The sequence below is a fragment of the Lacerta agilis genome, chromosome 7, assembly GCF_009819535.1.
Source record: "Lacerta agilis isolate rLacAgi1 chromosome 7, rLacAgi1.pri, whole genome shotgun sequence".
Lineage (NCBI taxonomy): Eukaryota > Metazoa > Chordata > Lepidosauria > Squamata > Lacertidae > Lacerta > Lacerta agilis.
Genome location: NC_046318.1, coordinates 71,850,193 through 71,874,838, shown reverse-complemented (window position 1 = coordinate 71,874,838; position 24,646 = coordinate 71,850,193). Strand labels below are relative to the sequence as shown.

Genomic DNA, 24,646 nt, shown 5'->3' with positions numbered 1-24,646 from the left:
TCCGGCTAGCTATGCATTGTTACCTCTGGATAGGAGACCCTCCCTTGAATGTGCTGCTGCTGTTGCTGGTGGCGGTCAAACTCATTAAACTTGCCTAGCCAGCTTATGCTTTTAAAAAGCCGGTCTCCGTAGGGGGTGGGAAGCGATGACACTTTTTTCCACGGAGTCATTTCAGGGAAAGGTCGTGTGTGGTGTGGGTCTGGGGAGAGCGAGTGAATCAATCCTGGAAGCAGCTCCTTTGTCTGAAAGACATCTTCCCATTGAACCATTGTCCTTCGGGGACAGCTGGCACCCTGAGTTCATCTGCACCGGACCGATCTCAAACGCAAACGATACACTGGACAAAACAACACAAGCCAGAGGCAGGGTGGCTGCATCCCACACGAGGAAAGGGAAAGCTTTCGGAGTCCACCAGAAAGAGAAAATAGGGCTGACCAGCATTTTGTTCAACCCATGGCTAAGAAAAGCAAACTGGTAAGACACATGTACATATGTCTTTTTGCCTTTCCCATCCACTGTTCTGTTTTTCGTTTAATTGCTACACCATGAATATGCGATGCTGGGGGTGGGGGGAGAGAGAAGGGATCCTGCCTGTTTTACTGCTTTGAAGCTGCACTCTTATTACACCCCTACTTGGGGATTTACTTTTGAGGAAATGTTAGGTGGCTTGCAAGTAGACCTCTGCATAGGCAGAAATGTGTTTAGGCTAAGAGGCAAGGCAGGAAGCATTTACAATTGCGGGGATTGCTTATTGCATCACGAACATGTGGAGAATTTAAGGCAAGCCACATCTTAATTGTAGCATAGTATTAAGAACAGTAGTCGGAAAAGCATTCCACGCTGGATACAGTGAATGTCGCAAGCCTAAGCAGGCTTACTAGGGACGGAGTCCAAACTATTGGAGAGGAATTAATCTTTTCCGAGTTGATTGTGACTTTTAGATTTATGTCACTGTAGACTCCTCACAGCAGCAAGGTTAAATGTCCTGGAAACAGCGGTCTTGTTGGGAAGATATAAGGGAGTCCCATATGCTCTGAGAGTCTGTCCCTGTGCCTTGGGAAAGGTTGAAACAACGGAACACATTCTCCTGACCTGTCCATTTTATGTAGCCCTTAGACAAAAACTGATAGCTCCACTCTTAGGCCACCTTAGCCTGGTAGATGGAGAATGTCAGGTTTCGTTTTTGGTGAATAATTTTACTGGTACCACAACCTTTGAGGTGGCCAAATTTCTTTTTTTGGCCCTTAAACAGCGTAAGGTCAAAATCGATGGTATCGATATGGGTTTTTATGTATAATTTACTTTTAGTATATGTTTTAGTGTAAACCCCTCTGAGTTGTCTCAGGTTTTAAAATTTGTATGGATGATTGTGTTCTGACTGACGGTCGAATAAATTGTTATTGAATTGAAACTCTAAAGAAAGGATAATAAATGCTTCTGAAGGAGCAATGCAAATTGAAATTGATTTATGTCACTGGCTTCGAAACAACTTTCTTTCAGAGCACAAAGAATTTGGAGGCATTGTTCTGGAGTGAAATTGCTTTAAAGGTGGTCGGCCTGTATCTGCTATGTCTGATGTTTGAGGGTTTAATTTGCACAGGCGCTGGGTCTGTGATCCCTTGTAGTTAAGCTTCATTTATCAGAGAAATGTGTGCGGACTTCCTTCCCAAAGTGATAATGCCTTCAAACAGCAGTTAAGCCTCTTTCCAGTGCTTACAAAATAGGAGCTGCTGTTTAGAGCGGCAGGGTGATAAAAAAATACCTTGCAGATCATTGTATGTATTTCCTAATGAGATCTTTTATGGAGATGGTATCTTGGGCTGGCTAGCTTTGTAAAAAAACGACACCCAAACCTACCCTAGATTGCCAGGAAGCACAATAATCCTTATTTTAAAGTTTTTTTTTCCATATAGGTACCCACGTAGGGAGAATCTAACTGTCAACATTTGCTTCTGTCCTTAAATTGTGGTTTCTCGCCAACACACTGCTTAAGTAATTAGCAATGGTGGTTTGTGTCCCCTCCTTTCTTTACAAGAGAAGACCAAGGATAGCTTCAGAAGTTATTTATCAAAAAAAAACACACGAGATGCTGATAAAGCCAGTGGTAGAAAATAGAAAAAGAGAGGGTTTTTTTTTAAAAAAAAAAAGGGTAGAAAAGAAGTTAAAAGATAAAAATAGAAAAAATAAGATTCAGAAAACAAAGAACTTCTGGTTCTTCATTTGTCCACTTTTTTTTAATCACTTCATTCAGTCCAATACAACACCCAACAAAGGCGCTTTCTGTAAACAAACATTATCTCCAATCCTCAAATTCAGATACCATTATTTCCATTTCTTTTCACGCAAAAAGTCTATGAGAGGTTTCCAATCTTTAACAAATGTTAGCTGTGACTCTTCTCTGATTTAAACATGTCAGTTTTGCCATCTCATTGAAGTCCCCGCAGAGTTCTTAACCGCCCATTTTCATGGCCCATCACTGGGTGTAGCGCCGGCCCACCCATGAGGCAAGTTGAGGCAGTTGCCTCAGGGGGCAGATCTGGGCCTAAGGAGCACACTGCTCACTGCCGCCTCCTCCTCCTCCTTTGCTGTGGGCGGTGGCAGCGGTGGCATGGCTTTGGCAGGGCAAGCTTGTGGCGATGGATGATGGGGCAGGAGGCAGCGGCAAGGCATTTTGCCTCAAGCAGCACAACATCCAGGAGCTGCCCCTGTCTGGGAGGGTACCTCAATGGTAAGCTGTGCTGACATAGTGTCTACTACTCCCTTGGTATTTTCCGTCATTGGAAAATTCCTTACGAAGGGGAACTCCAAATTGCTTTTTGCTAAGGGACTGGTTTGCTGTGTTACCCAGTTCTTAAATAATGCCTTTTCCGTCGTTCTCTTGGAGCCCTTGTCCCGAAAGATGCAATGCAGCACTTCGGTTAAAAGCTATGAATCATATCCAGGAAACTCCTAGTTACCCTCAGAAGTAGATTGTGTTTCACAATAAACATGAGTTTGATCCGCAACGAGTAATTTTTTTAAAAACTCCCAACTCTAGGGGTGTTGTATGTTTTTTACTGGATGGATTTTTGGGGGGTGTGTGTGGACTTTGCCTGATTATTTCTTTCCGCAGCAGCTAAATAATAAGTGGCCTAATTTGTAATGACTTTTTGCTACCAGATACAACCACACGGCATGGGAGAGAAGGAAATCCCGAGCACAAAACAGCAATTACACTCGGAGTAGACCCGTTAAAGTTAAAAGGCACGTCTACATTAGGTACATTAGTTTCAGCAAGTCTAACTTACCAGTAGTTCTTAGTGGAACTGGGTCTTTAAAATAGTTGTTAACTCTCTGAAAGGAATCGTACAGTATGAGTGATTCTTCGCATGTTTATTTTTTTGGGGAATTCAGTGGGATTTATTCCCAAAACGGCATGCTGTCTTTCAGCTCGGAAGACTGCTATTATACCAAAGCTTGGGCTAGCAAGAATTGCTCTAGCAGCTATGTGAAAGCGCAATAGCCACAGAGTTTCCAGCGGGGGCTGCAAAGACCTTGGCAGCTGTGTGTTTCCATCCACCCATCACGATGGCACTTGCTGAGGGTGCCTAGGAAGCACCAGTGACTACTGTCTCACCAGAGTGGTGCATGCTCTAGTTATCTCCTGCTTGGACTACTGCAATGCGCTCTATGTGGGGCTACCTTTGAAGGTGACCTGGAAACTGCAATTAATCCAGAATGCGGCAGCTAGACTGGTGACTGGGAGTGGCTGCCGGGACCACATAACACTGGTCCTGAGAGATCTACATTGGCTCCCAGTACGTTTCCGAGCACAATTCGAAGTGTTGGTGCTGACCTTTAAAGCCCTAAACGGCCTTGGTCCAGTATACCTGAAGGAGCATCTCCACCCCCATCAGCCCGGACACGGAGATCCAGCACCGAGGGCCTTCTGGCGGTTCCCTCACTGCGAGAAGCGAAGCTACAGGGAACCAGGCAGAGGGCCTTCTTGGTAGTGACACCCACCCTGTGGAATGCCTTCCCAGCAGAGGTCAAAGAGATAAACAACTACCTGACATTTAGAAAATACCTGAAGGCAGCCCTATTTAGGGAAAATTTTAATCTGTGATATTTTAATGTATTTTAATATTTGTTGGAAGCTGCCCAGAGTGCCAAGTGGAATATAACACAGTTTACTCATTGCAAATGGATAGCTGCGCTCATTTACCCAGGGAGTCCCTCACCAGGTGAGCAAATTACTTAGTCCTTTGACCATACTTGTTTTATAAGCAAAACCCACACATTGTTTTTGAATTTTAAAGGTCAAACTACCCAAATGGCAGGGCTGAGCCACCTCACAGCTATGCATGAGATCATCGGTTAACTTATCCCCGAAACATGAAAAGGGGGTGATATTAACTGGGTGACATCACGGCACTTGAGCATATGACTGGTTCCACCAATTTGTATCTTGGAGAGTAGGGGAGAGGTTTCTTAACCTACCTGTCTATTAAGTCATCTGTAGGTAGGTGAGCTTGGAGGGGAGTGCACAGGTGAAGTGCACAGGTGTTGATTTAACACTAGGGGGACTTACAAGCATCCTTAAATAGCACAACAATTCTGCCTCCAGACTGTCACTATTTTGCAGGAGTGCATAATGGAAATTTGGGTTTGCGCAATTAAAAAATCTGTCGACCTAGTGCAACCATGTTTGTTTATTGACATATAGCAACAAATACAAATAAACAATACTGGAAAATTAAATTACATTAGAAGCGCGAGAGGCAGTGAAGGATAGGCGTGCCTGGCGTGCTCTGGTCCATGGGGTCACGAAGAGTCGGACACGACTGAACGACTGAACAACAACAACAACAGAAGCGCAGGACGTCTAGTACCATAGGTATAAAGAATAGGTACACACAAGAATAACTCAAGAAAGCCACATTTCCTAAGATGGTACGGATAGTGAGTGTTGTGCAAAACAATGCAAAACAGAAAATAAAGTCCTGCTGGATAGCATATAAACATTCTGGGATTTCCATCCCTCTGCAGACCTGCAGCTTATGGTTTTGGGTTTCTTCTCCCCTGCATTAGCCAAAGCCCACAAGTTTTTGAACCATAAAGAAAGGTGCACATTTTGTAGTGTTTTCCATTGTTGAGCTATGGAAATCCTGGCTGCAGCCAACACCCTGCCAGAAGTTCTTTAGAATGAGAAACTTGCATTTGATCACCCCACATGTTCAGCAATGGAGAGACATGAGGAGAGACTTGGTTTGATTATATTAGGTATTTCCTGATAGAAATCAGACCAAAATGATGAAACCAGGGGATATTCCCACCATAAGTGGAAAAAAAGCCCTCTCTTCTCACAACAACAATCCTGTGCTGTTGCACAGCGCAACAAATTTTATACTGTTCCAGGACTGTTAGCTTATCCTAATAAATTGGGTACTGTGCTATGTGTTGCTGTTCTTTGATGTGAGTGGCTATGCAATGGATCAACACAGCTGCCTGCATTTCTTGGAGTCTCTGTGGAGGGTTGTAGCTATGGGGGCTGTTGCAAAAAATTGCCTATACTGTACTTCAAAGCTGACCACAACACCAGTGGTCACACAGCTGGGTAGGCTTGAGGTAGCCTCCTCGCTGTATGCTTCAGAGAATCCTGTAACTAAGGACCATCTGCACTATACATTTAAAACAGTACCATGCCACTTTAAACAGTTGTGTCCCCCCCCCCCCAGTTAATCTTTGGATTCATTGTTAAGGTGAGTTGTTAGCAGATCACTATTCTCTTCCCAGAGAACTCTGGGAATTGTAGCTCTGGGAAGGGAATCTGGATCTCCTAATAAATCTCAGCACTCTTGACAAACTACAGATCTCGGGAATCTTTAGGGAAGCCATGACTGTTTAAAGGGCAGATTGAGGCAGATGGGGCCTTGGTGTTCTGAACTAAAAGGAGGCCAGAACCAAAAGCCTCCCGTGATAGAGAGAGCAATGCTGTAACCATCCGGTGACAGGAGGCAGAAGAGAAGCAGTTGGCATTCATCTTTTTCATAGAACCATCGAATTCTAGAGTTGGAAGGGACCCTGACGATCATCTAGTCCAACCCCCAGCAATGCAGGAATATGCTGGCGTCCCATACGGGGATCAGACCTGCAACCTTGGCTCCAAACAGCTGAGCTATCCTGTTTCAGTAGACAAAGGAGGAGTGAAGTCAAAGTGTTGGAAGGTTACGGTGCCTGCTGTGGTTGTCGAGACCGATATGGAAGAGAGATGTTTTGTTGGAGCTGGGGCAAATGAAGGCATCCGGTTGTGCTGCTGCAGATGCACTCTTGGCAGCTCCCGGGACTCTTTGATCCTGAGCTAGACTGATGGGCTGACTTCGTATAAGGTAGAATCTGATGGTTCTCAGCCATAAAGCCCAGTAGTGAAGTAGCCCTAGGCTGCTGCTGTGGTTCATTAGGACAGCATCCAAGATGGCACAGGTACAGGTGGCTCCAGGCTCAACTTCCAAGGTTGGTCTCCAAGGAGAAGGTGCCTGCGAAAGCTGCACACAGTCGAAACAGTACAGCGCTGTAACTAATCGGATTTTTTTTTTTTTAAGGAAAAGTAGAGGGGGTTGTAAAAGATGCCAAGGAGCTGAAAGCTGCCCATGCCCCAATTTTGGACCTGCTTTTGAAATTCCCAAGCTGGTGTTCCTGGGGAATGGTGTGCAGGAGAGTTCAAAGAGGAGGAATTAATCAGAGTTATTTATATCGCTCCTTTCAGGATACCGATCCTTTTAAGGCAGGCTGAGTAACTTCAAAATGCATTCTTTAAAGCCATGGAAAAAAAATAGTTTCCACATATATAAAAAGGGATTTGGTATCCTCCCCACGGGAAAGCTGGTGGTAGAGGACCCCATGTGTGCCAAGGGCCAGTCCGGCTGGACTTGGGGTCTTTGCCCTCCTTTCCTCTGAATACCAGTTGCTGGAAGTCACAAGAAAGGAGAGTGCTGTTGCACTCAGGTCCTGCTTGCAGACTTCCCAAAAGCAGGGCGTAGCAGGGTTAGGAGCCCACCCGCCTGTGCACTCAGACAGACGGGCCAAAGGAGGAGGAAGGAAGGAAGGAAGGAAGGAAGGAAGGAAGGAAGGAAGGAAGGAAGGAAGGAAGGAAGGTGGAGCAGAGCAGAGCAGATCTGACCCCGATGGCTGCAGTGGCAGAGCAGGAAAGGCATCAAGAAGCAGACTGGTCCGTGGTCCCTCCCGGCTTTGAAGGGGCCAGTAAAGCCCTTGCCGAGGGAGCTTAGATATGCTTCTGCCCAGAGGCATCTGATTGATCACTGCGAGAACAGGATGCTGAGCCAGACGGTTCACTGGCCTGCCCTCACAGGTCTCTCTTGATATTTCCAGTACTGGGATATTTCCCACAGGGCAGCTGGAGAATGGGTGTGGATGGGTGTAAATGCACATCTGGAGTAGGCTCAGAGTTGTTCTTCACCTGCCTCCCCCTTTCTATTTATGTGAACATCTGAGCAATAATGGAACAGAACAGGAGGAATCTCCCGATCTCTCTTATGGGCAAGATGCAGATGTTCTGCACCGGTGTTATGTTGTATAGCAGTGATGTCCAAAGTTGACCCTCCAGCTGTTTTGGGACTACAATTCCCACCATCCCTAGCTAACAGGACCAGTGGTCAGGGATGATGGGAAATGTAGTCTCCAAACAGCTGGAGGGCCAAGTTTGGCCATTACTGTTGTATAGTGAACCCACTTCTCCTGCTGCTGCTGCATCATGAAGATATCTGCTATACCAGCCTCTCCAGCTTGTTGCCTTCTGGATGTTGTTGAACTGCAGCTCCCATCAGCCTCAGCCAGCATGACCAATGCTTAGGGATGATGGGGATTGTAATTCACAACATCTGGAGCATGTCATGATTTGGGAAGGCCGTGCTAAGCAGTAGAAGAAGGGAGGTGGCTTTTATTGAACAGGAAGTGAAGCATAGAATAGGTTCTGACTAGGAATTGGGTCACCAGCTTCCTCCCTATTCTGTTCTGTTCTTGCACAAATTTTGCTGTTTGAATTGGAGAAATTCCGGGCTTATGGCAAGCCCACTTCATCACTACTGAACTTTCATGCTGAGTCTCCCTGTTTCCGCTAACATCCTCATCTGACTTGCACCTTTTTGAAATGCACAGGAGGAAATAGGGACAGCCCTGCACCGGAACTGGTTCTGCCATAGGCCTTGCTTGTGGGTTGCACGATGCTGTCTTTGTGGGGCACCTTTTGGCCTGTTAGTATTGGATGTCTGCCTAGTTGCTGGAGCAGGGCAGGAGAAACATGAGGATTGTGTGAAGCACAATGGCTAACAGCTGCAACTGCATGTGATCGCGAACCAGCTGAATGAGGAATTGAGAGAGGATGACATCACCCAGGTTCTTTTGCCACCCTGCGTGCCCCAGCCCAACTCCTCTGATGTCTACGTTGGTGGAAGTAATGACATCATTAAGATAATGCTTGTTTATCCAAGAGAAGCAGTAATATTTGAGCTGTTGTCGCCAGATGGTTTTCTTTCTTTCTGCTTTGTCCACTGGCTTTGATCCTGGGAGGAAGAGCGAGTCGTGAGAGTTTGGTGCCAATAGGAGTGTTCAGGACTTAGCAACAAAGATGTCTGTGCTCTCCATTGCATGCCTGCTGGGAGCTGACCTCCGTTAGGGAGTTGTGGTTAGTGGGGGCACCGTTTAGAGCCGGGGGGGCAGGGAACCAGTAGCCCAGAGAGAGAGAGAGAGAGAGAGAGAGAGCTTGGATTTGATATCCCACCTTTCACTCCCCTTAAGGAGTCTCAAAGCGGCTAACAATCTCCTTTCCCTTCCTCCCCCACAACAAACATTCTGTGAGGTGAGTGGGGCTGAGAGACTTCAAAGAAGTGTGACTAGCCCAAGGTCACCCAGAAGCTGCATGTGGAGGAGCGGAGACGCGAACCTGGTTCACCAGATTACAAGTCTTCCGCTCTCAACCACTACACCACGCTGGCTCCTAAATCCTCCTAACAGAAAAACCTTTTTTTGGACCCTAAGTGTTGTGTGGTATCTGTATATTTCCCTTACAGAAACCACTACAGTGTTACCTCGGGTTAAGAACTTAATTCATTCTGGAGGTCCGTTCTTAACCTGAAACTGTTCTTAACCTGAGGTACCATTTTAGCTAATGGGGCCTCCCGCTGCTGCCGCACTGCTGCCATACAATTTCTGTTCTCATCCTGAAGCAAAGTTCTTAACCCGAGGTACTATTTCTGGGTTAGCGGAGTCTGTAACCTGAAGCGTCTGTAACCCGAGGTACCACTGTATTCCTAGAGCTCCCCAAGGAAGAGAATAAGGGTCTCCTAAGAACTCTAAGCACTCTTAGCAAACTACAGTTTCCAAGGTTCTTTGGGGAAAGCCATCACTGTTAAAGTGGTGCTTTAAATGCCTGGTGCAGATGGGCTTGGAACGCTATCTGCTGATGTGGAGGAAAGTGACACGTGTTTGTTTACGCCAGTGTTCCCCGACCTGTTCCATAACTCCGCTGGCTGGGGCTGATGGAAGTTGTAGTCTAAAACATCTGGAGGACACCAGCTTGGGGGGAAGGCTCAGTTGTGCCAAGAAACAGCAATCTGTTTGTGGGCAGAATCGGGTGAGAGATTTCAGAATTTCCCCCAGGAAAACTGAAGTTTTTAAAACGCTTTGCTGTTTTTTTTAATTTGTGAAATAAAAAAAGGTTGAAGGAGCCGCATATGTTTATCTTGGAAAAGAGGAGACTGAGAGGAGATAGGAGAGCCATCTTCAAATATCTTAAGGGCTGTCACATAGAGGAGGGAACATGCTTGTTTTCTCCTGCTCTGGAGGGTAGGACTCATGGCAATGAGATTGTGACTCAACATCAGGAAGAACTTTATGACAGCAAGAGCTGCTCAACTGTAGAACGGTCTCTCTTTGGAGGTTGTGGATTCTCCTTCCTTGGAGGTTTTTAAGCAGAGGTTGGCTGGCCATCTATCTGGCATGGATGCTTTAGTTGAGACACCTGCATTGCAGGGGGTTGGACTAGATGATTATTGGGGTCCCTTCCAACTCTACAATTCTATGATTCTATGGAACAGTAAAGGTAAAGGTAAAGGGACCCCTGACCATTAGGTCTAGTTGCAGATGACTCTGGGGTTGCGGCACTCATCTCGCGTTAATGGCCGAGGGAGCCGGTGTACAGCTTCCGGTTCATGTGGCCAGCATGACTAAGCCGCTTCTGCCGAACCAGAGCAGCGCACGGAAACGCCGTTTACCTTCCCGCCGGAGTGGTACCTATTTATCTACTTCACTTTGACGTGCTTTTGAACTGCTAGGTTGGCAGGAGCTGGGACCGAGCAACGGGAGCTCACCCCGTTGTGGAGATTCGAACTGCCGACCTTCCGATTGGCAAGCCCTAGGCTCTGTGGTTTAACACACAGCGCCACCCGTGTCCTCTATGAAACAGTACAGTCTCTTTAATTATTCTTGCACCCTATTGACATACTGTTCTAGTTTTCTCTTTAAATTTCTCAGTTTCTCCTGTAGCAATAGACAGGTTTGATATGGCACAACTGCTCTATTGTGTGTCTTTAAAACAAACACATTTGGTACCCAAAAACAGCCAATGGTAGAATCCCAGGGGCAATTATGTATAGAAACAGTTCCATTTGTTTTGTTTTGCTTTTTTTTTTTAAAAAAAAAAATCTGCTTAACTGGACAGCAAATCTTGGGCTGTGGATGCACCATACATCTACAGCACCTCCCAATACCCCCCCCCCCAAAAAGAATACTGGGAACTGTAGTTTATTGAGAATTGGAGCTCTGTGATTAGTAAACTGCAGTTCCCATGATTATTTGGAGGTGAAAATGTTATTTAAATGTATGGCTTGCACACAACATTAAAATCAGACTGTTTCAGTGACCAGAAGGCTCAGCTCTTAAACTGGGACCGAAAAGGTGTAACTTTTGTTTCTTTTCATTTAATAGAATAACATCTACAGACACCCTGCCATTCTTCATCTTGGCAGTATGCAATTATAAGAAGCTCTGGTGTCCTTGGATGTAAATTCTGGGGACTTGCTGGGATACAATAAAAACCACACAGCTTGTCTCTTAGTTACTTCCATGTGTGCTCCATCTCTTCTTCGGGATATGAAATACAACTGAGTAGATTCTCTGTTACAAATTATTTTAAAAAACCAAATAAGAAAACATTATCTATTGTTTTTGCCAACAATGTTTCAGTTATTTTTCTTTCTCAGGGAAAACAAAAAGTATTGTTCTAACCAGCAAGAGGCATGCATACATCTCCCTCTTCTAAGCTTTGCAGTAATTGCAAAAAAACAAAACAAAACCCACATATATAACACAAAGATAAACTGAATCACGGTGACTGTGATGTTTGTAAAGATTGATCCTTCTACTCTAGGGATGGGCCAGGGGAATTCAGTTCAGTTTGTGCTGTGAAGGTGAACCTACCCAATTCTTAGTTTCTGAAATTACATATGAACCGAAACATAGCCATCCTTTGAAATTTTGTTTAATAGTCAGCCCCTCTTTAATGGGAACTAAAATTTGGATGTGGAAGAGAGGTTAGGGATTTCTTAACAGAATTCTTAGCACCTTTACCAAGTTAGAGATTCTAGGATTCTGAGCGAAACAAAATAGAAAATTCTTTCCAGTAGCACCTTAGAGACCAACTGAGTTTGTTCTTGGTATGAGCTTTCGTGTGCATGCACACTTCTTCTGTGTATCTGAAGAAGTGTGCATGCACACGAAAGCTCATACCAAGAACAAACTCAGTTGGTCTCTAAGGTGCTACTGGAAAGAAATTTCTATTTTGTTTCGACTATGGCAGACCAACACGGCTACCCACCTGTAACTAGGATTCTGAGATACAGGTGAGGGGTGAACATAACAGGTGTTTGTTTATATCCCACCATGGAACCTCATTTAGTATACCTGGGGCTTCAGTTGATCTTCCACATCCAAGCACTGAACAAGTCCAGATGTGTTTAGCTTCAGCAGCATGGTAGCCTCATGTGACTTCAGATCATGCCATAATATAAAACCAATGCACACTTGTAGATAAGCCTCCGAGAGTCATTCAGGTTTTTCCAGAGAGTCTGCGTGCCCCAGAAAGAAAGGAAGCTTTGAATAGGGGATTGCTATGTCTGTGGCAGGCCTAGGGAATGTGAAGCCCTTCAGATGCCTCGATGACAACTCCCATCATTCTCTATTATTGGCCATGGTGGGTGGGGCTGGGGTTGATGGAAGCTGGAGTCCAACAGCACCTTGGAGGGCTGCAGGTTTTATAACCAAGGTCTATGCCAGGGTTTCCAGCTGTTGTTGGACTACAACCCCTATCATCCCTAGCTAGCAGGACCAGTGGTCAGGGATGATGGGAATTGTAGTCCAAAAACAGCTGGAGACCCAAGTTTAGGAAACCGTAGTCTGTGCTAAGGAAGGGCCACCAGGTTCCAGGGCCATTCCTTATGAAAAAACTTGTTTTAATAGACCAAATAAACCATCAATAAGAGAATGGCAAATTAAACTTTGTGAATATATAGATTTGGCAAGATTAACGGCAGCGCTAAGAGGACAACAATTAGATCAAAAATTAATAAAAGAATGGGATTGTGTAAAAGAGTATTTGGGGGAAAAAACATTGTTCTGGGGTAAACATATTGATACACAATGCGTGATGCTTGCAGGGTTAATTAAGAGAAGGAAGAAATTGATACAAGAGACATAAAGGAAAATTAAGGCTAAGAACCATAGCTGTCAACTTTTCCCTTTTCTTGCGAGGCATCCTATTCGGAATAAGGGAATTTCCCTTAAAAAAAGGGGAAAGTTGACAGCTATGCTAAGAACACAACAACCAAGATAAAAATGAAAGATTGAAGTCACACATAGGTGGAAGGGAGTCAATATTTCTTTTACATTAGATTTTTTTAAGAACAAGGACTATGTGAAGAATTGAAAGAAATTTTAGGTTGTCACAGTTGTGGTGTGATAATCTTTGTTTAAGGTATTTGCTTTTGTTATGGGGTTTTTTCTCTCAATAAAGGGGAAAAAATCAGCAGATGATTACACAGAATTGCGGTGTGGTAAGCAATCTGCACCAACACCGTTTGTGAGATGTTTAGACAAAGGGCAATTTATTACATCCAAAACCAATGCTAGTTCTTAGCACACTTTTTAATGTAACTTCTCCTCCCTTCTTTCAAAACAAAGTTTCAGTTTTATCCCCTCCTTCAAAGTTTCTTATTGTGGTAAGAAGTGGCACAAAATTACAGATTTCCCCATGACCTTGAGCGAGGTTTCTGGCGGTTGTGGGGCTCTTTAGGAATGAGCTCCCTAGCAGTGGCCCACTTGTGAGGCTTTGCTTCTGAAGCAGAGCATGCTACATGTGCAACCTTTCATCAGATGTTGCAGAAATTATAGGGGAAACAGGAGTTTTGTGTTCAGTTATGCAACAGCTGCAGAAGGGCCGTATGGAGAGTCCAGGGTCAGCGACTTCAATACAAGAAGAGTTGTATTCTGGTCGCGTCACCAGAAGCGTCCCACTGATAGGGGCTCAAAGGCACACAGCAAAAAATCTTCATCTTGTGGAATGGTAGAAATTAGAAGACGCCTGCTTCTTGGGAGAAAAGCAATGACAAACCTAGATAGCATCTTAAAAAGCAAAGACATCACCTTGCCGACAAAGATCCGTATAGTTAAAGCTATGGTTTTCCCAGTAGTGATGTATGGAAGTGAGAGCTGGACCATAAAGAAGACTGATCGCCAAAGAATTGATGCTTTTGAATTATGGTGCTGGAGGAGACTCTTGAGAGTCCCATGGACTGCAAGAAGATCAAACCTATCCATTCTCAAAGAAATCAGCCCTGAGTGCTCACTAGAAGGACAGATCCTGAAGTTGAGGCTCCAGTACTTTGGCCACCTCATGAGAAGAGAAGACTCCCTAGAAAAGACCCTGATGTTGGGAAAGATGGAGGGCACAAGGAGAAGGGGACGACAGAGGATGAGATGGTTGGACAGTGTTCTCGAAGCTACTAACATGAGTTTGGCCAAACTGCGAGAGGCAGTGAAGGATAGGGGTGCCTGGCGTGCTCTGGTCCATGGGGTCACGAAGAGTCGGACACGACTGAATGACTGAACAACAGGGCTGGCACTGTTTTTGGGCGAGGGCACAGCCACACTTCCATTTGTCCCTTGTTTTCTTCTGCTTGTTCTGTGGTTTGCCAAAATCCCTATTGACATTGGTGCTAGCTATTTGTGATAAAATAGACACCTTACACAGGACTTGAAGATATATCAGGTTGGCAACAGTTGATGATGACGATGATGATACCAATAATATATTATTTATATAGCACCCATCTGACAGGGTTGCCCCAGCCACTCTTGTTCGCAGCTTCGCACAAAGGAAATAGTAAAAACATCATACACTAGAAACTTCCCTGAACAGGGCTGCCTTCAGGTGTTTTTTAACAACAAGTATTATTCGTGTGTGTGTGTGTGAATACAACGTGTTTCTCTCTTTTGAGCCCAAGAGAGGGTTTTGTTTTCAAAACTCCTTCATAGCAGTGCCTGTGTTATTAACCCATAGCTTGCCTGTCCTCACAAACTCCTCCGGACAGCGCCTGCTGGAAGTCACCATGCTTCCACATTCTCAGTCAAAGAATACACTAACAGAATAACCAGCCAGCTGCCAACTGCCACCCCCTTTCCCCAGTAGCCTTTATTCTTTGTGAAATTCATTTACAATGCAAATACAAATACTAACAGTCTCATGCTGTACCCACTAAGCTCTCCCACAGGCTCTGTTGGGTTTGATTTTATTTCATTTTGGAGGAGAGATTGCTGGAGACTTAAAACCTTTCTGCAGTTCTTGGAGTTTTTATTGTTAAATAAACAAGTCAAGTGTTGGTGGAAGCAAACTACATAGCACTTTTGCAGACCAGCAAATCCACAGCCACGCTTCAGATCCTACAGAAAGGCAACCCCACAGCTCAAAGACAGCCCCCCCCCGCGCCTCTCTCCCCCTGCCTCTTACTCAAATTGCACTTTTCATTTTTAGTTACTTATTGTAACTTCAATAGAGACAATTTATGCTACCCGAGTAAGGAAGAGAGCAGAGAGAATTGTAGCAGATCCTTTACATCCCGGTCATCATCTGCTTGATTTACTTCCATCTGGACGTCGCTACAGGACTTCATATACAAAATTGGCCAGGCACAAGAATAGTTTTTTCCCTTGTGCCATTAAATTGTTAAATTCGTAGTTGTATAGCTTAAGGGGAGGTAAAATATGGGTGGGGTTTCTTTACTTCTTTGTATTGTGAAAGGAACAGTGTCTGTATGTTTACATTGCAATGTAGCCGAAACAAATTCCAAGTATGTTGGAAAATGTACTTGGCCAATAATAAATTATTCCTATTCCTATTATATACAAATATATTTTTTGACCAGCGTTCTCCAATCTAGTGCCGTCCAGATGTTTTAAAGTGAAACTCTCATCATCTGAGCCAGCGTGGCTAATGATTGGGTGCGATGGCCATTGTCCAAAATATCTGGAGGGGGCCAGTCTGTGTGTGGGGGGGGGGGGAGCTCAGTGCAGATGACGGGAAACATTTATTATAGAGCACAGATGATGTAGATAAATACAATAAAATATACATTCTTACTGATTATTCAACGAAACAAGAGCTTCCATTTAAACAATATTGGCCAATTCATCATCTATGTGAAATGACAACAAATGAGAAAGTTTTGGATTGCTATGAATGATTTGGAAAGTGAAATCATCCCCTGCTTCCAGTAAAGGGCCAGTTCATTAGTAATGCAACCCCCTGCAGTAAAAGTCTGCTTACATAAGAATTAGCACCAGTCGGAATTGTGTTTAATTAATTCCTTCTGTATTGCTGAGATGTTTTTTGCTGTATCCTCACTGGGGCGTTCTAAAGTACAAATCATGCTATTCCGTACCTTTGAAGAGAGCAAGGGTACTTTCAAAACCAGGCATTTTGAACTGCCGCATTTGTGCACACCATACAATTCAGGCACACAACTTCGCCCTAAAAGAACCCTGAGAACTGCAGATTACACCTAATAGAGCTACAACCCAAGAAATCTTTACAAGCTACAGTTCACTACTTTGAGTGAGGTCATGTTCTTTAAACGTTTGCTGTGGATGTGACCCAAGACTAAAGAGAAGGCTGTTAGTCTCATTCAGTGCTTTTTTCCCCCCTGGGGGGTACGCAGGGGTATGCATACCCCTAAACATTTTGTGAACCTAATGGGAGAAGAAACTAAATTTTTAAAGTTTCTTCTCTAGCACAGCGAATCGTCAGTTCTGTTGCTACCCCCGATGGCAGCTTCATTTCCTGTCACGGTGTTTCCTGAGTCTCAGACAGAATGAGAGTACACCTAAACATTTTTTTAAAGAAAAAAAACACTGGTCTCATTGCCACCACCACGTTTACCAGGATTTTTGCAGTGGAAGCCATGACTGTTTAAGTATAATAGGTAAAGATAAAGGTACCCCTGACTGTTAGGTCCAGTCGCGGACGACTCTGGGGTTGCACGCTCATCTCGCTTTACTGGTCGAGGGAGCCAGAGTTTGTCCACAGACAGATTCCGGGTCATGTGGCCAGCATGACTAAGCCACTTCTGGCAAACCAGAGCAGCTCATGGAAACACCATTGACCTTCCCACCGGAGCGGTACCTATTTATCTACTTGTACCGCATGCTTTCGAACTGCTAGGTTGGCAGGAGCTGGGACCATAGCTGTCAACTTTCCCCTTTTCTTGCGAGGAATCCTATTCGGAATAAGGGAATTTCCCTTTAAAAAAGGGAAAAGTTGACAACTATGGCTGGGACCGAACAACGGGAGCTCACCCCGTCACGGGGATTCGAACCGCCGACCTTCTGATCGGCAAGCCCTAGGCTCTAGGCTTTGTGGTTTAGACCACAGCGCCGCCTGCGTCCTTTTAAGTATAATAAATGCACTTTAAATGTATGGTATGGATGTGACCTCAGTGAGGCCTTCCAGGGTGGTTTAATTTTGAATTCTGAAAATTGTAGGAGAAATAGGGTTTTCCAAACAACTCCCAACACCCTTAACAAACCCCAGTTTCTAGGAATCTTCAGGGAGGAAGCCATGTTTGTTTATAAATGTATGATAATTATGCATTAAATAGATAATGTGGTTGGGATCCTTAAGCAAGAGCAGTTGAACAATGGACTCAGTTGTTCGCTGGGGTCTTTTTTGCAAGCAGAGGCTGAACAACCATCTCTTGGAAAAGCTTTAACTCCAGGACTCTGGAAGCAGGCAGGGAACTGGAACAGATGGCCTACAATGCACCTTTCAGCCCTATGATTCTAATCTGGTTTTCTGAATCCTGAAATCATAATACTGCGAGGTAAGAGGGCAGTTGATGCTAAGATGCACCATTTAGAGGTAGTTCCCTTCCCCATTGTGGTTTCAGGCCATGGGAAGGCAAACTAAGGCCCGGGGGCCGGATCTGGCCCAATCACCTTCTAAATCCAGCCCACGGACGGTCTGGGAATCAGCGTGTTTTTACATGAGTAGAATGTGTCCTTTTATTTAAAATGCATCTCTGGGTTATTTGTGGGGCATAGGAATTCATTCACCCCCCCCCCAAAAAAAATATAGTCCGGCCCCCACAAGGTCTGTGGGACAGTGGACCGGCCCCCTGCACAAAAGTTTGCTGACCCCTGTTTCAGGCCATGTGCAGTTATAGATCCTGAAACAGCTATCCAAGTCCAAAGAGGTAGAAAATGCTCTTTAAATCACACAAACACACCGAATGGTGGCATCTTATCTGAAAGCAGCCCTCGGAAAACTAGCCTCGGCCATTTCCACCGCCACCTTCACAGCTGGATATAAGTGAGAGCATTTTTGTTTTACTTCAGGGAGGAAAGAAGACCGTGCTTTCGGATGCCGATTTCCTCAGCTTAATTTATGCTGTCGAATTAGCAGAAATAAGAAGGCCGCTTCAGAAGAAGATGCACAGCAGATTTTAGGCACTATAAAACCCTAAGAAGGCTAGGTGGGCATTGCTGAAGAGCATGCGCTTGCATTTAAAAAGTCCTAAATTCAATCCCCGGCATCTGAAACCCTGTAGATGAGCTGCCAACCAGTGCTGACAGTACAGTACTGAGATAAATGGGCTAGTGGCCCAACTTGGTATAATGCCAGCATCCTATATATTGCTAGAACTACCGTAGGAGCCCACCCTTTGAGCATTACACCCTGCTCCTGGGTCAATGTTGCCTTTTTCTCAGGAGGGGGAAGCAAAATGAGAAGTTGTTTATTCGTCAATTTATGAATCACCTTTTACATACCTGGCATATAACCTTGCTCAAAGTGAATCTTGGCGCTGTATTTGTGTTGACACGGGCTGCCTACACACTGTGGATTTAAAGTACATGCCTCCCCACCCCCCAAGAACCCTGAGAACTGTAGTTAGTTAAGGGTGCTGGGAAATGTAGCTTTGTATGGGTGAGCTCCCGTTTAACTCATATAAACCCAATTTACAACCCGAAACCTATAGATACTTCCCTAGGATTTAATTTTTTTTAACATTACAATATTTTTTCAAATAACTTTTAAATTTCTTCCAATCCTCCTGCATTGTTTCGTCCCTCTGGTCCCATCTCTTGTCAGCCTAGCAGTTCGAAAGCACGTCAAAAAAGTGCAAGTAGATAAATAGGTACCACTCCGGCGGGAAGGTAAACGGCGTTTCCGTGCGATGCTCTGGTTCGCCAGAAGCGGCTTTGTCATGCTGGCCACATGACCCGGAAGCTGTACGCCGGCTCCTTCGGCCAGTAACGTGAGATGAGCGGCGCAAACCCAGAGTCAGACACGACTGGACCTAATGGTCAGGGGTCCCTTTACCTTTACCTTTTAGGGGGAAACTACAGCTTCCAGGATTCTTCGATCTCTCTCTCTCTCTCTCTCTCTCTCTCTCTCTCTCTCTCTCTCTCTCTCTCTCTGCATGTGCTTTAAATGTATGGTGTTTATGCAGCTATGGGTCCCGCGGTGGGTGAACAGCAACTGGGGCAGTTACACCCACCCCAAAGGAGGTCATTTCCTTCCTGCAATGGACACATGACTGCCCTCAAGGGATTGTAGCTTTTGTGATTGGATAGACCTTAGCAGGCCACTCCACTTCTATTTAGGAGTCCGTCCTCGCCTATGAAACATCAAGAGCCACATTGTTTAACATGAGAGCTCCTGCAAACGGGTCATCTGAAAGTAAACAGCATTTTCTGCCAACATGTCGTTTAGGATCAGCTTGCCAAAGAGAACTGGTCTCCCTGTTTTCAGTGCATTCACATATAAGAGCCCAGCAGAGAGCAGCTAAGAGTATCAGCTGTCCCTGCTTCAAATTTCTTCTTGCCGACAAACGCTTGTTGTTGTTCAGTCGTTCAGTCGTGTCCGACTCTTCGTGACCCCATAGACCAGAGCACGCCAGGCACGCCTATCCTTCACTGCCTCTCGCAGTTTGGCCAAACTCATGTTGGTAGCTTCGTGAACACGGTCCAACCATCTCATCCTCTTTCGTCCCCTTCTCCTTGTGCCCTCCATTTTCCCCAACATCAGGGTCTTTTCCAGGGAGTCTTCCCTTCTCATGAGGTGGCCAAAGTACTGCAGCCTCAACTTCAGGATCTGTCCTTCTAGTGAGCACTCAGGGCCGATTTCTTTGAGAATGGATAGGTTTGATCTTCTTGCAGTCCATGGGACTCTCAAGAGTCTCCTCCAGCACCATAATTCAAAAGCATCAATTCTTCGGCGATCAGCCTTCTTTATGGTCCAGCTCTCACTTCCGTACATTACTACTGGGAAAACCATAGCTTTAACTATACGGACCTTTGTCGGCAGGGTGATGTCTTTGCTTTTTAAGATGCTGTCTAGGTTTGTCATTGCTTTTCTCCCAAGGAGCAGGCGTCTTCTAATTTCGTCACTGCTGTCACCATCTGCAGTGATCATGGAACCCAAGAAAGTGAAATCTCTCACTTTCAACAAACGCACCTTATAGCAAATTCCCACTTTCTTCGCGCTAGTCATAGCGATCTACCTCGCAGAGTTCTTGTTGGGATGACTCAGAATATACGCAGAGCACTTCCAGTTTGTAAAATGCAACAGAAGCCAGGTGGACAGGTGGTCTTTTCTAAAGCCAGCCCAACTGTAAGATTGAGGTGCTCTCATTTAGCCAGCAGATTTTGGAATACCGTTTGAGCAGGGGCGAAGAACCCGAGCGCCACATTCCTTTCTGGGAAATCTCCTAGGGGCCACATTCCATTGACAGGTGGGGTTAGAGGCAAAAGTTCTTAAGACAATCATAACCTTTGAAGATTTAGTGTCAGGAGTATAACGTATTCCTGGACACCGCAGAGTTAGACGCAGACTTTTCTGGAAGCTTCTGGCTGTTGTGAAATTGACTAGACAGCTCAACGCAGGAACTCAGCAACTCACTGGATAACTATATACAGTATTTATTGATTGAAGCAACTAGCATCCATAAGTTACTATTTACAGACTTTACAAAATAAAAGAAACAAAACATAAAATCTTTTCCTCTCTCTGTCTCTCTCTCTCTCATCAACCTAACACCACACACTAACACCTACCACACCCTCTCAGATAAAGCTGAGTTCTTTAAGTACTCCACTGACCAATCACAGGTGCTTGCTAATGGTCAGAGAGAGAGCAATCTGGGCTTTCTGCCAACTACTAATTGCTTGAAGATAACAGCTGCATTTCCTTTCTGCATGTAGGTGACTCTGAAATCTCTAACAAAAGTGGGCAGAGCCATGAGTGTAAGCTTTGTGCAGGTACAGTAGTAGGCTAATCTCTATATGCACTCACACATTCCTCCCCATCCAAGCCAGAGACATTGTCATAATTCATGGAGCCATTCCAGCCAGGGAGCGATGTGACTTGAGGAGTGTCCTAAGGGCCAAACAGAGAGGCTTGGGGGCCATATTTGGTCCCTAGGCTTGAAGTTTGCTCAACCCTGCATAGAAAGGAGCAACAAATTGTCAATTCACCGTGGTAGCTCCTGGGGAGTATTTCTGATATCACAGACCCTCCAGAGATTTACAGAAGCCGCCCTGGTTTCTGGTTTGATTCCAGAATGTCCCACTTTTACTTAAGACGATCATATTTCCATCAGAGAAATGTGGGAGGGTATGCAGTTATGCAGCTCCTGAGCCAACGAAGATACCTGAAGGCAGTCCTGGATAGGGAAGGTTTGTTTAAGCGTGTTCTCCTTCATGGAGAGCACGTGTTGCGGTGGGGACTAACAAGTCACCCCTCTGCTGCTGGGCGGGTTTGTTTGGATGGCCACTACTGTGATTGGGCTCTGGCTGTAGTTGGGGAGATTCATATGTTGCAATTTGTTGATGGACAGCCCAGAGCCTATAAATGACCCTGCACTCAGCGTCGGAGCCCTCCTGGCTTCGTGCATTGGATCGCCCGCCCTCCCGCCCTGTTATTAGGCCTCTGCATTGACCTTGCTATGCCTGTCATGGGGTCGTCTGCCTTGGAGCAGGGGCCTGGTAGGAATTTTTCCATTTGGCTGATTGGCTGGTGCCATCTGGTTTTCGCCTACTGCGTAGCAATTAGTCACAACTTGTAAGGTTGGCGGTTAGGCATTGGTTATAAATTGGTTTAGGAGGGGCAGAGTTGGCTGTGGTTGCCCCTCCTATGCTGCGAAGGGGCAGGTTGGCTGTGGTTGCCCCTTCAAAGCTGCTGCTGCGAGGGGAATTCCGTTACAGGAATCCAGGGGCTCACCATGCTTGTCCGTTTCCCCCGATCGGGGGACAGGGCCCACGCAAGAGCCCCTGGGAGCATTTGGGGAGAACGGGCGCACATTCTCTCCCCAAAGTGTTTTCCCCTATACTGACTCCACAGGCGGGTGGATGTCAGTTCTGTCCCCAGAGGGACAGATAGTCTTAACCAATGCCTAAGCAACCACTCACTTAATTTGTATTCAATAAAGTTGTGGCCAAAATTAATGCCAAAAACCTTAAACTTATATCTGGTGTGATGTGTGTTTTACTTGAGGGGTGGTTTGGGGACCTCGACACGCAAAATGTTTTGTTGTGTTTTTGTATCATAGAATCATAGAATTTTAGAATTAAGGGGAACTGAGGACTATGCAGCTGTCAAACCTGCAACCTTGACACCACACTCTAAACAACTGAGCATATTGGAAGCTGTCCAGAGTGGCTGGGGCAACCCAATCAGATAGGTGGGGTATAAATAAGTTGGCGGTGGTGGTGATTGAATAGGACGCCCCTATTATCATCGGAGAATTGTTGGAGGGTGTGATATCAAACGGCTTGGACTACCTCTAGTCGGTCTTTTCTCCTGGCAAGCCAGTACAATTCTCTGAAACAAGACACCAGCTGTTCTGTGTGATTCGACGGCAAGATTTTTTCAAAATGGCTCCCTTCTGCTTTCTGTCCTAAAACACAGTGTGAAAGAGATCTAAAGCAGGCTTGGGATTCTTGTTGCCCTCCATCATCTGATTGCTGTTGGATTCCCAACTACCTTCAGCCTCAGTGCCTTGAGGGCACAGGTTCCTCATCCAGACTATAGAGGCTCTTCTACGATGCGAGGAAATGGTTTATTATGCCTTGCTGAGCCTCTGCAGAGCCTCGTGCTGCTTTAACAATATGTGTTTTTAGGCCATGCCATCCAGTATAAACAAATACGAATGGTTTAGAATAAACTGGGCATCTCTTTGTAGAACGCAACGTATCATTTGAGCGAGAAATCTTGGCCTCTGCTGAATTGCAATTGCTTTGCCACGTAAACCACAGGGCAAAGGCACAGCTGCACAATGTGGATTTGTGCGTGTATAAAATATATGTGCATACACTAAGAGCTGCCTGGGGAGCGGGGGGGGGGAAATGACTTGTCAAGCAGGAGGAACTTCTGTTAATTGCCGTTTGGAAGAACCCAGCAGATGGCTCCTGCCAGTGCCTGCTCTGAAAATCACAGGCGTCCTGAGTTTGGCAGGGTTGCACGAGTGCGTTCGGTTCAGGTCTGGAGGTAGTGGCGAGTCTTTGAAATATTGTGGGCTACCTACCAGGCATCCGGTTAACGAAGCTGCATGGTGTGAACTTGACCTTGGGCTCGTTGCAATCATGATCAAAGATCCCTTTGACTTCGGTGGTCCAGACTCGGTGCCTCCCTATGCATTGCAGAAGCTGCAATTTGACTTCAATTGAAAGCACACAAGCAGATTGTACCGGGTTCGCTAGCACAAGCTCTACGCCTGATAATTATTAAATAATCTGGGAAAGTAGTCTTTCCTCTGCCCCTCCCTGCAGGCTCGACAATCACAAGTCTGTCCCTCCTTAAGTGTGGTTGTTGGTAAACAGTTTAGTGAAAGGTGTTTTCATCAGACCGGGAAGAAAAAGCTGCCACTACCTTGGTAAATTTGCCTGAGCAAATAAATTTCTTAACTGACAGTTTGGGCAGCAACTGTGTCCGCAGTGATGATCAGCTTTGTGCATAGGATTGCTTATCAAAGGCAGAGTTTTTTCCCCTTTCTTTAAGGATGAATAGCAGTGTTTTGAAAGCATGGGATGCTCTCTCACAAAATCCATTAATTTTAATACACGGTTGTGTGCGGCATTGCTATTCCGATCCGTGTTTGTAGGCACGCCACATAGCTACGGAATATCTGCTGGGCAGAGTTGTTCCGTTTGCCATTTGTCAGGGTTGAGATGTGCAACCAGACTCCATTCACAAATGCTTCCCACCAAGAATCTGATGTGCTGTGTAGTTTGTCAGGGGTGCTGAGAGTTGTTAGTAGTAGACTCCTATTGACTATCACACCAACTTGCTTGCTGTAGCTCTCCTAACAACACACTGCACCATTAACAAACTACACTTCCCAGGGAAGTTTTTAAATGGTTGATGACTTGCTGTGTTTTTAATATTTTGTTGGGAGCTGTCCAGAGTGGCTGGGGCAAGCCAGTCGGATGGGTGACATCATCATCATCATCATCATCATCATCATCATCATCATCATTATTTCATCACACACACAGCCCAACAAGACAATGACAAAAATCTACCGACAGCATACAAATCAATATGGCTAACCTGATCAGAAACACCCACCCACCCCACTCACACAGGTAACCAAAGATCACCACAGCCAACCACAAATGAACAATCACACCCTACGCCAACCCCGACCTCTCTCACTGCCAAAGGGGCACAAGAGAACAACAGAGAACCTACACAAACAACACTGACACCAAACCCTACATATATTAAGGAAAATAGAAACATCGTCACCCCCCATCCCCCCGTCCTCCCCACTTCTCTCCCTAATGTCTCAACAACCAAAACTGATTTGTAAAAATGTTACATGGAGAAAACACGAGAGAGACATTGCACACACTTTTCTAAATCAAGAAAATCTTTAATAATAAAAAGTAATGTAGTACTGCAAATATTTATTTGATTTCATTATTTCATCTATTAAATTTATATACCACTCTTAATTTGAGGATCACAGGGTGGTTTACAATATGAAAAATACATACCACCAACTACAAACAAAACTAACAATAGCCCTGCCCCAGTTTAAAA

The 24,646-nt window shown here is 45.2% G+C and overlaps 1 protein-coding gene across 1 annotated transcript in view; it reads left to right on the top strand.

The window, feature by feature from the left end:
* The first annotated feature begins 376 nt into the window (after window positions 1-376).
* ENPP2 (ectonucleotide pyrophosphatase/phosphodiesterase 2) overlaps window positions 377-24,646 on the top strand; it is a 90,533-nt gene continuing 66,263 nt past the window's right edge. Inside the window, exon 1 of the mRNA XM_033155787.1 lies at window positions 377-474. Coding sequence (XP_033011678.1) covers window positions 454-474 — 21 coding nt within the window. The 5' untranslated portion in view covers window positions 377-453. The remainder of the gene's footprint in view (window positions 475-24,646) is intronic.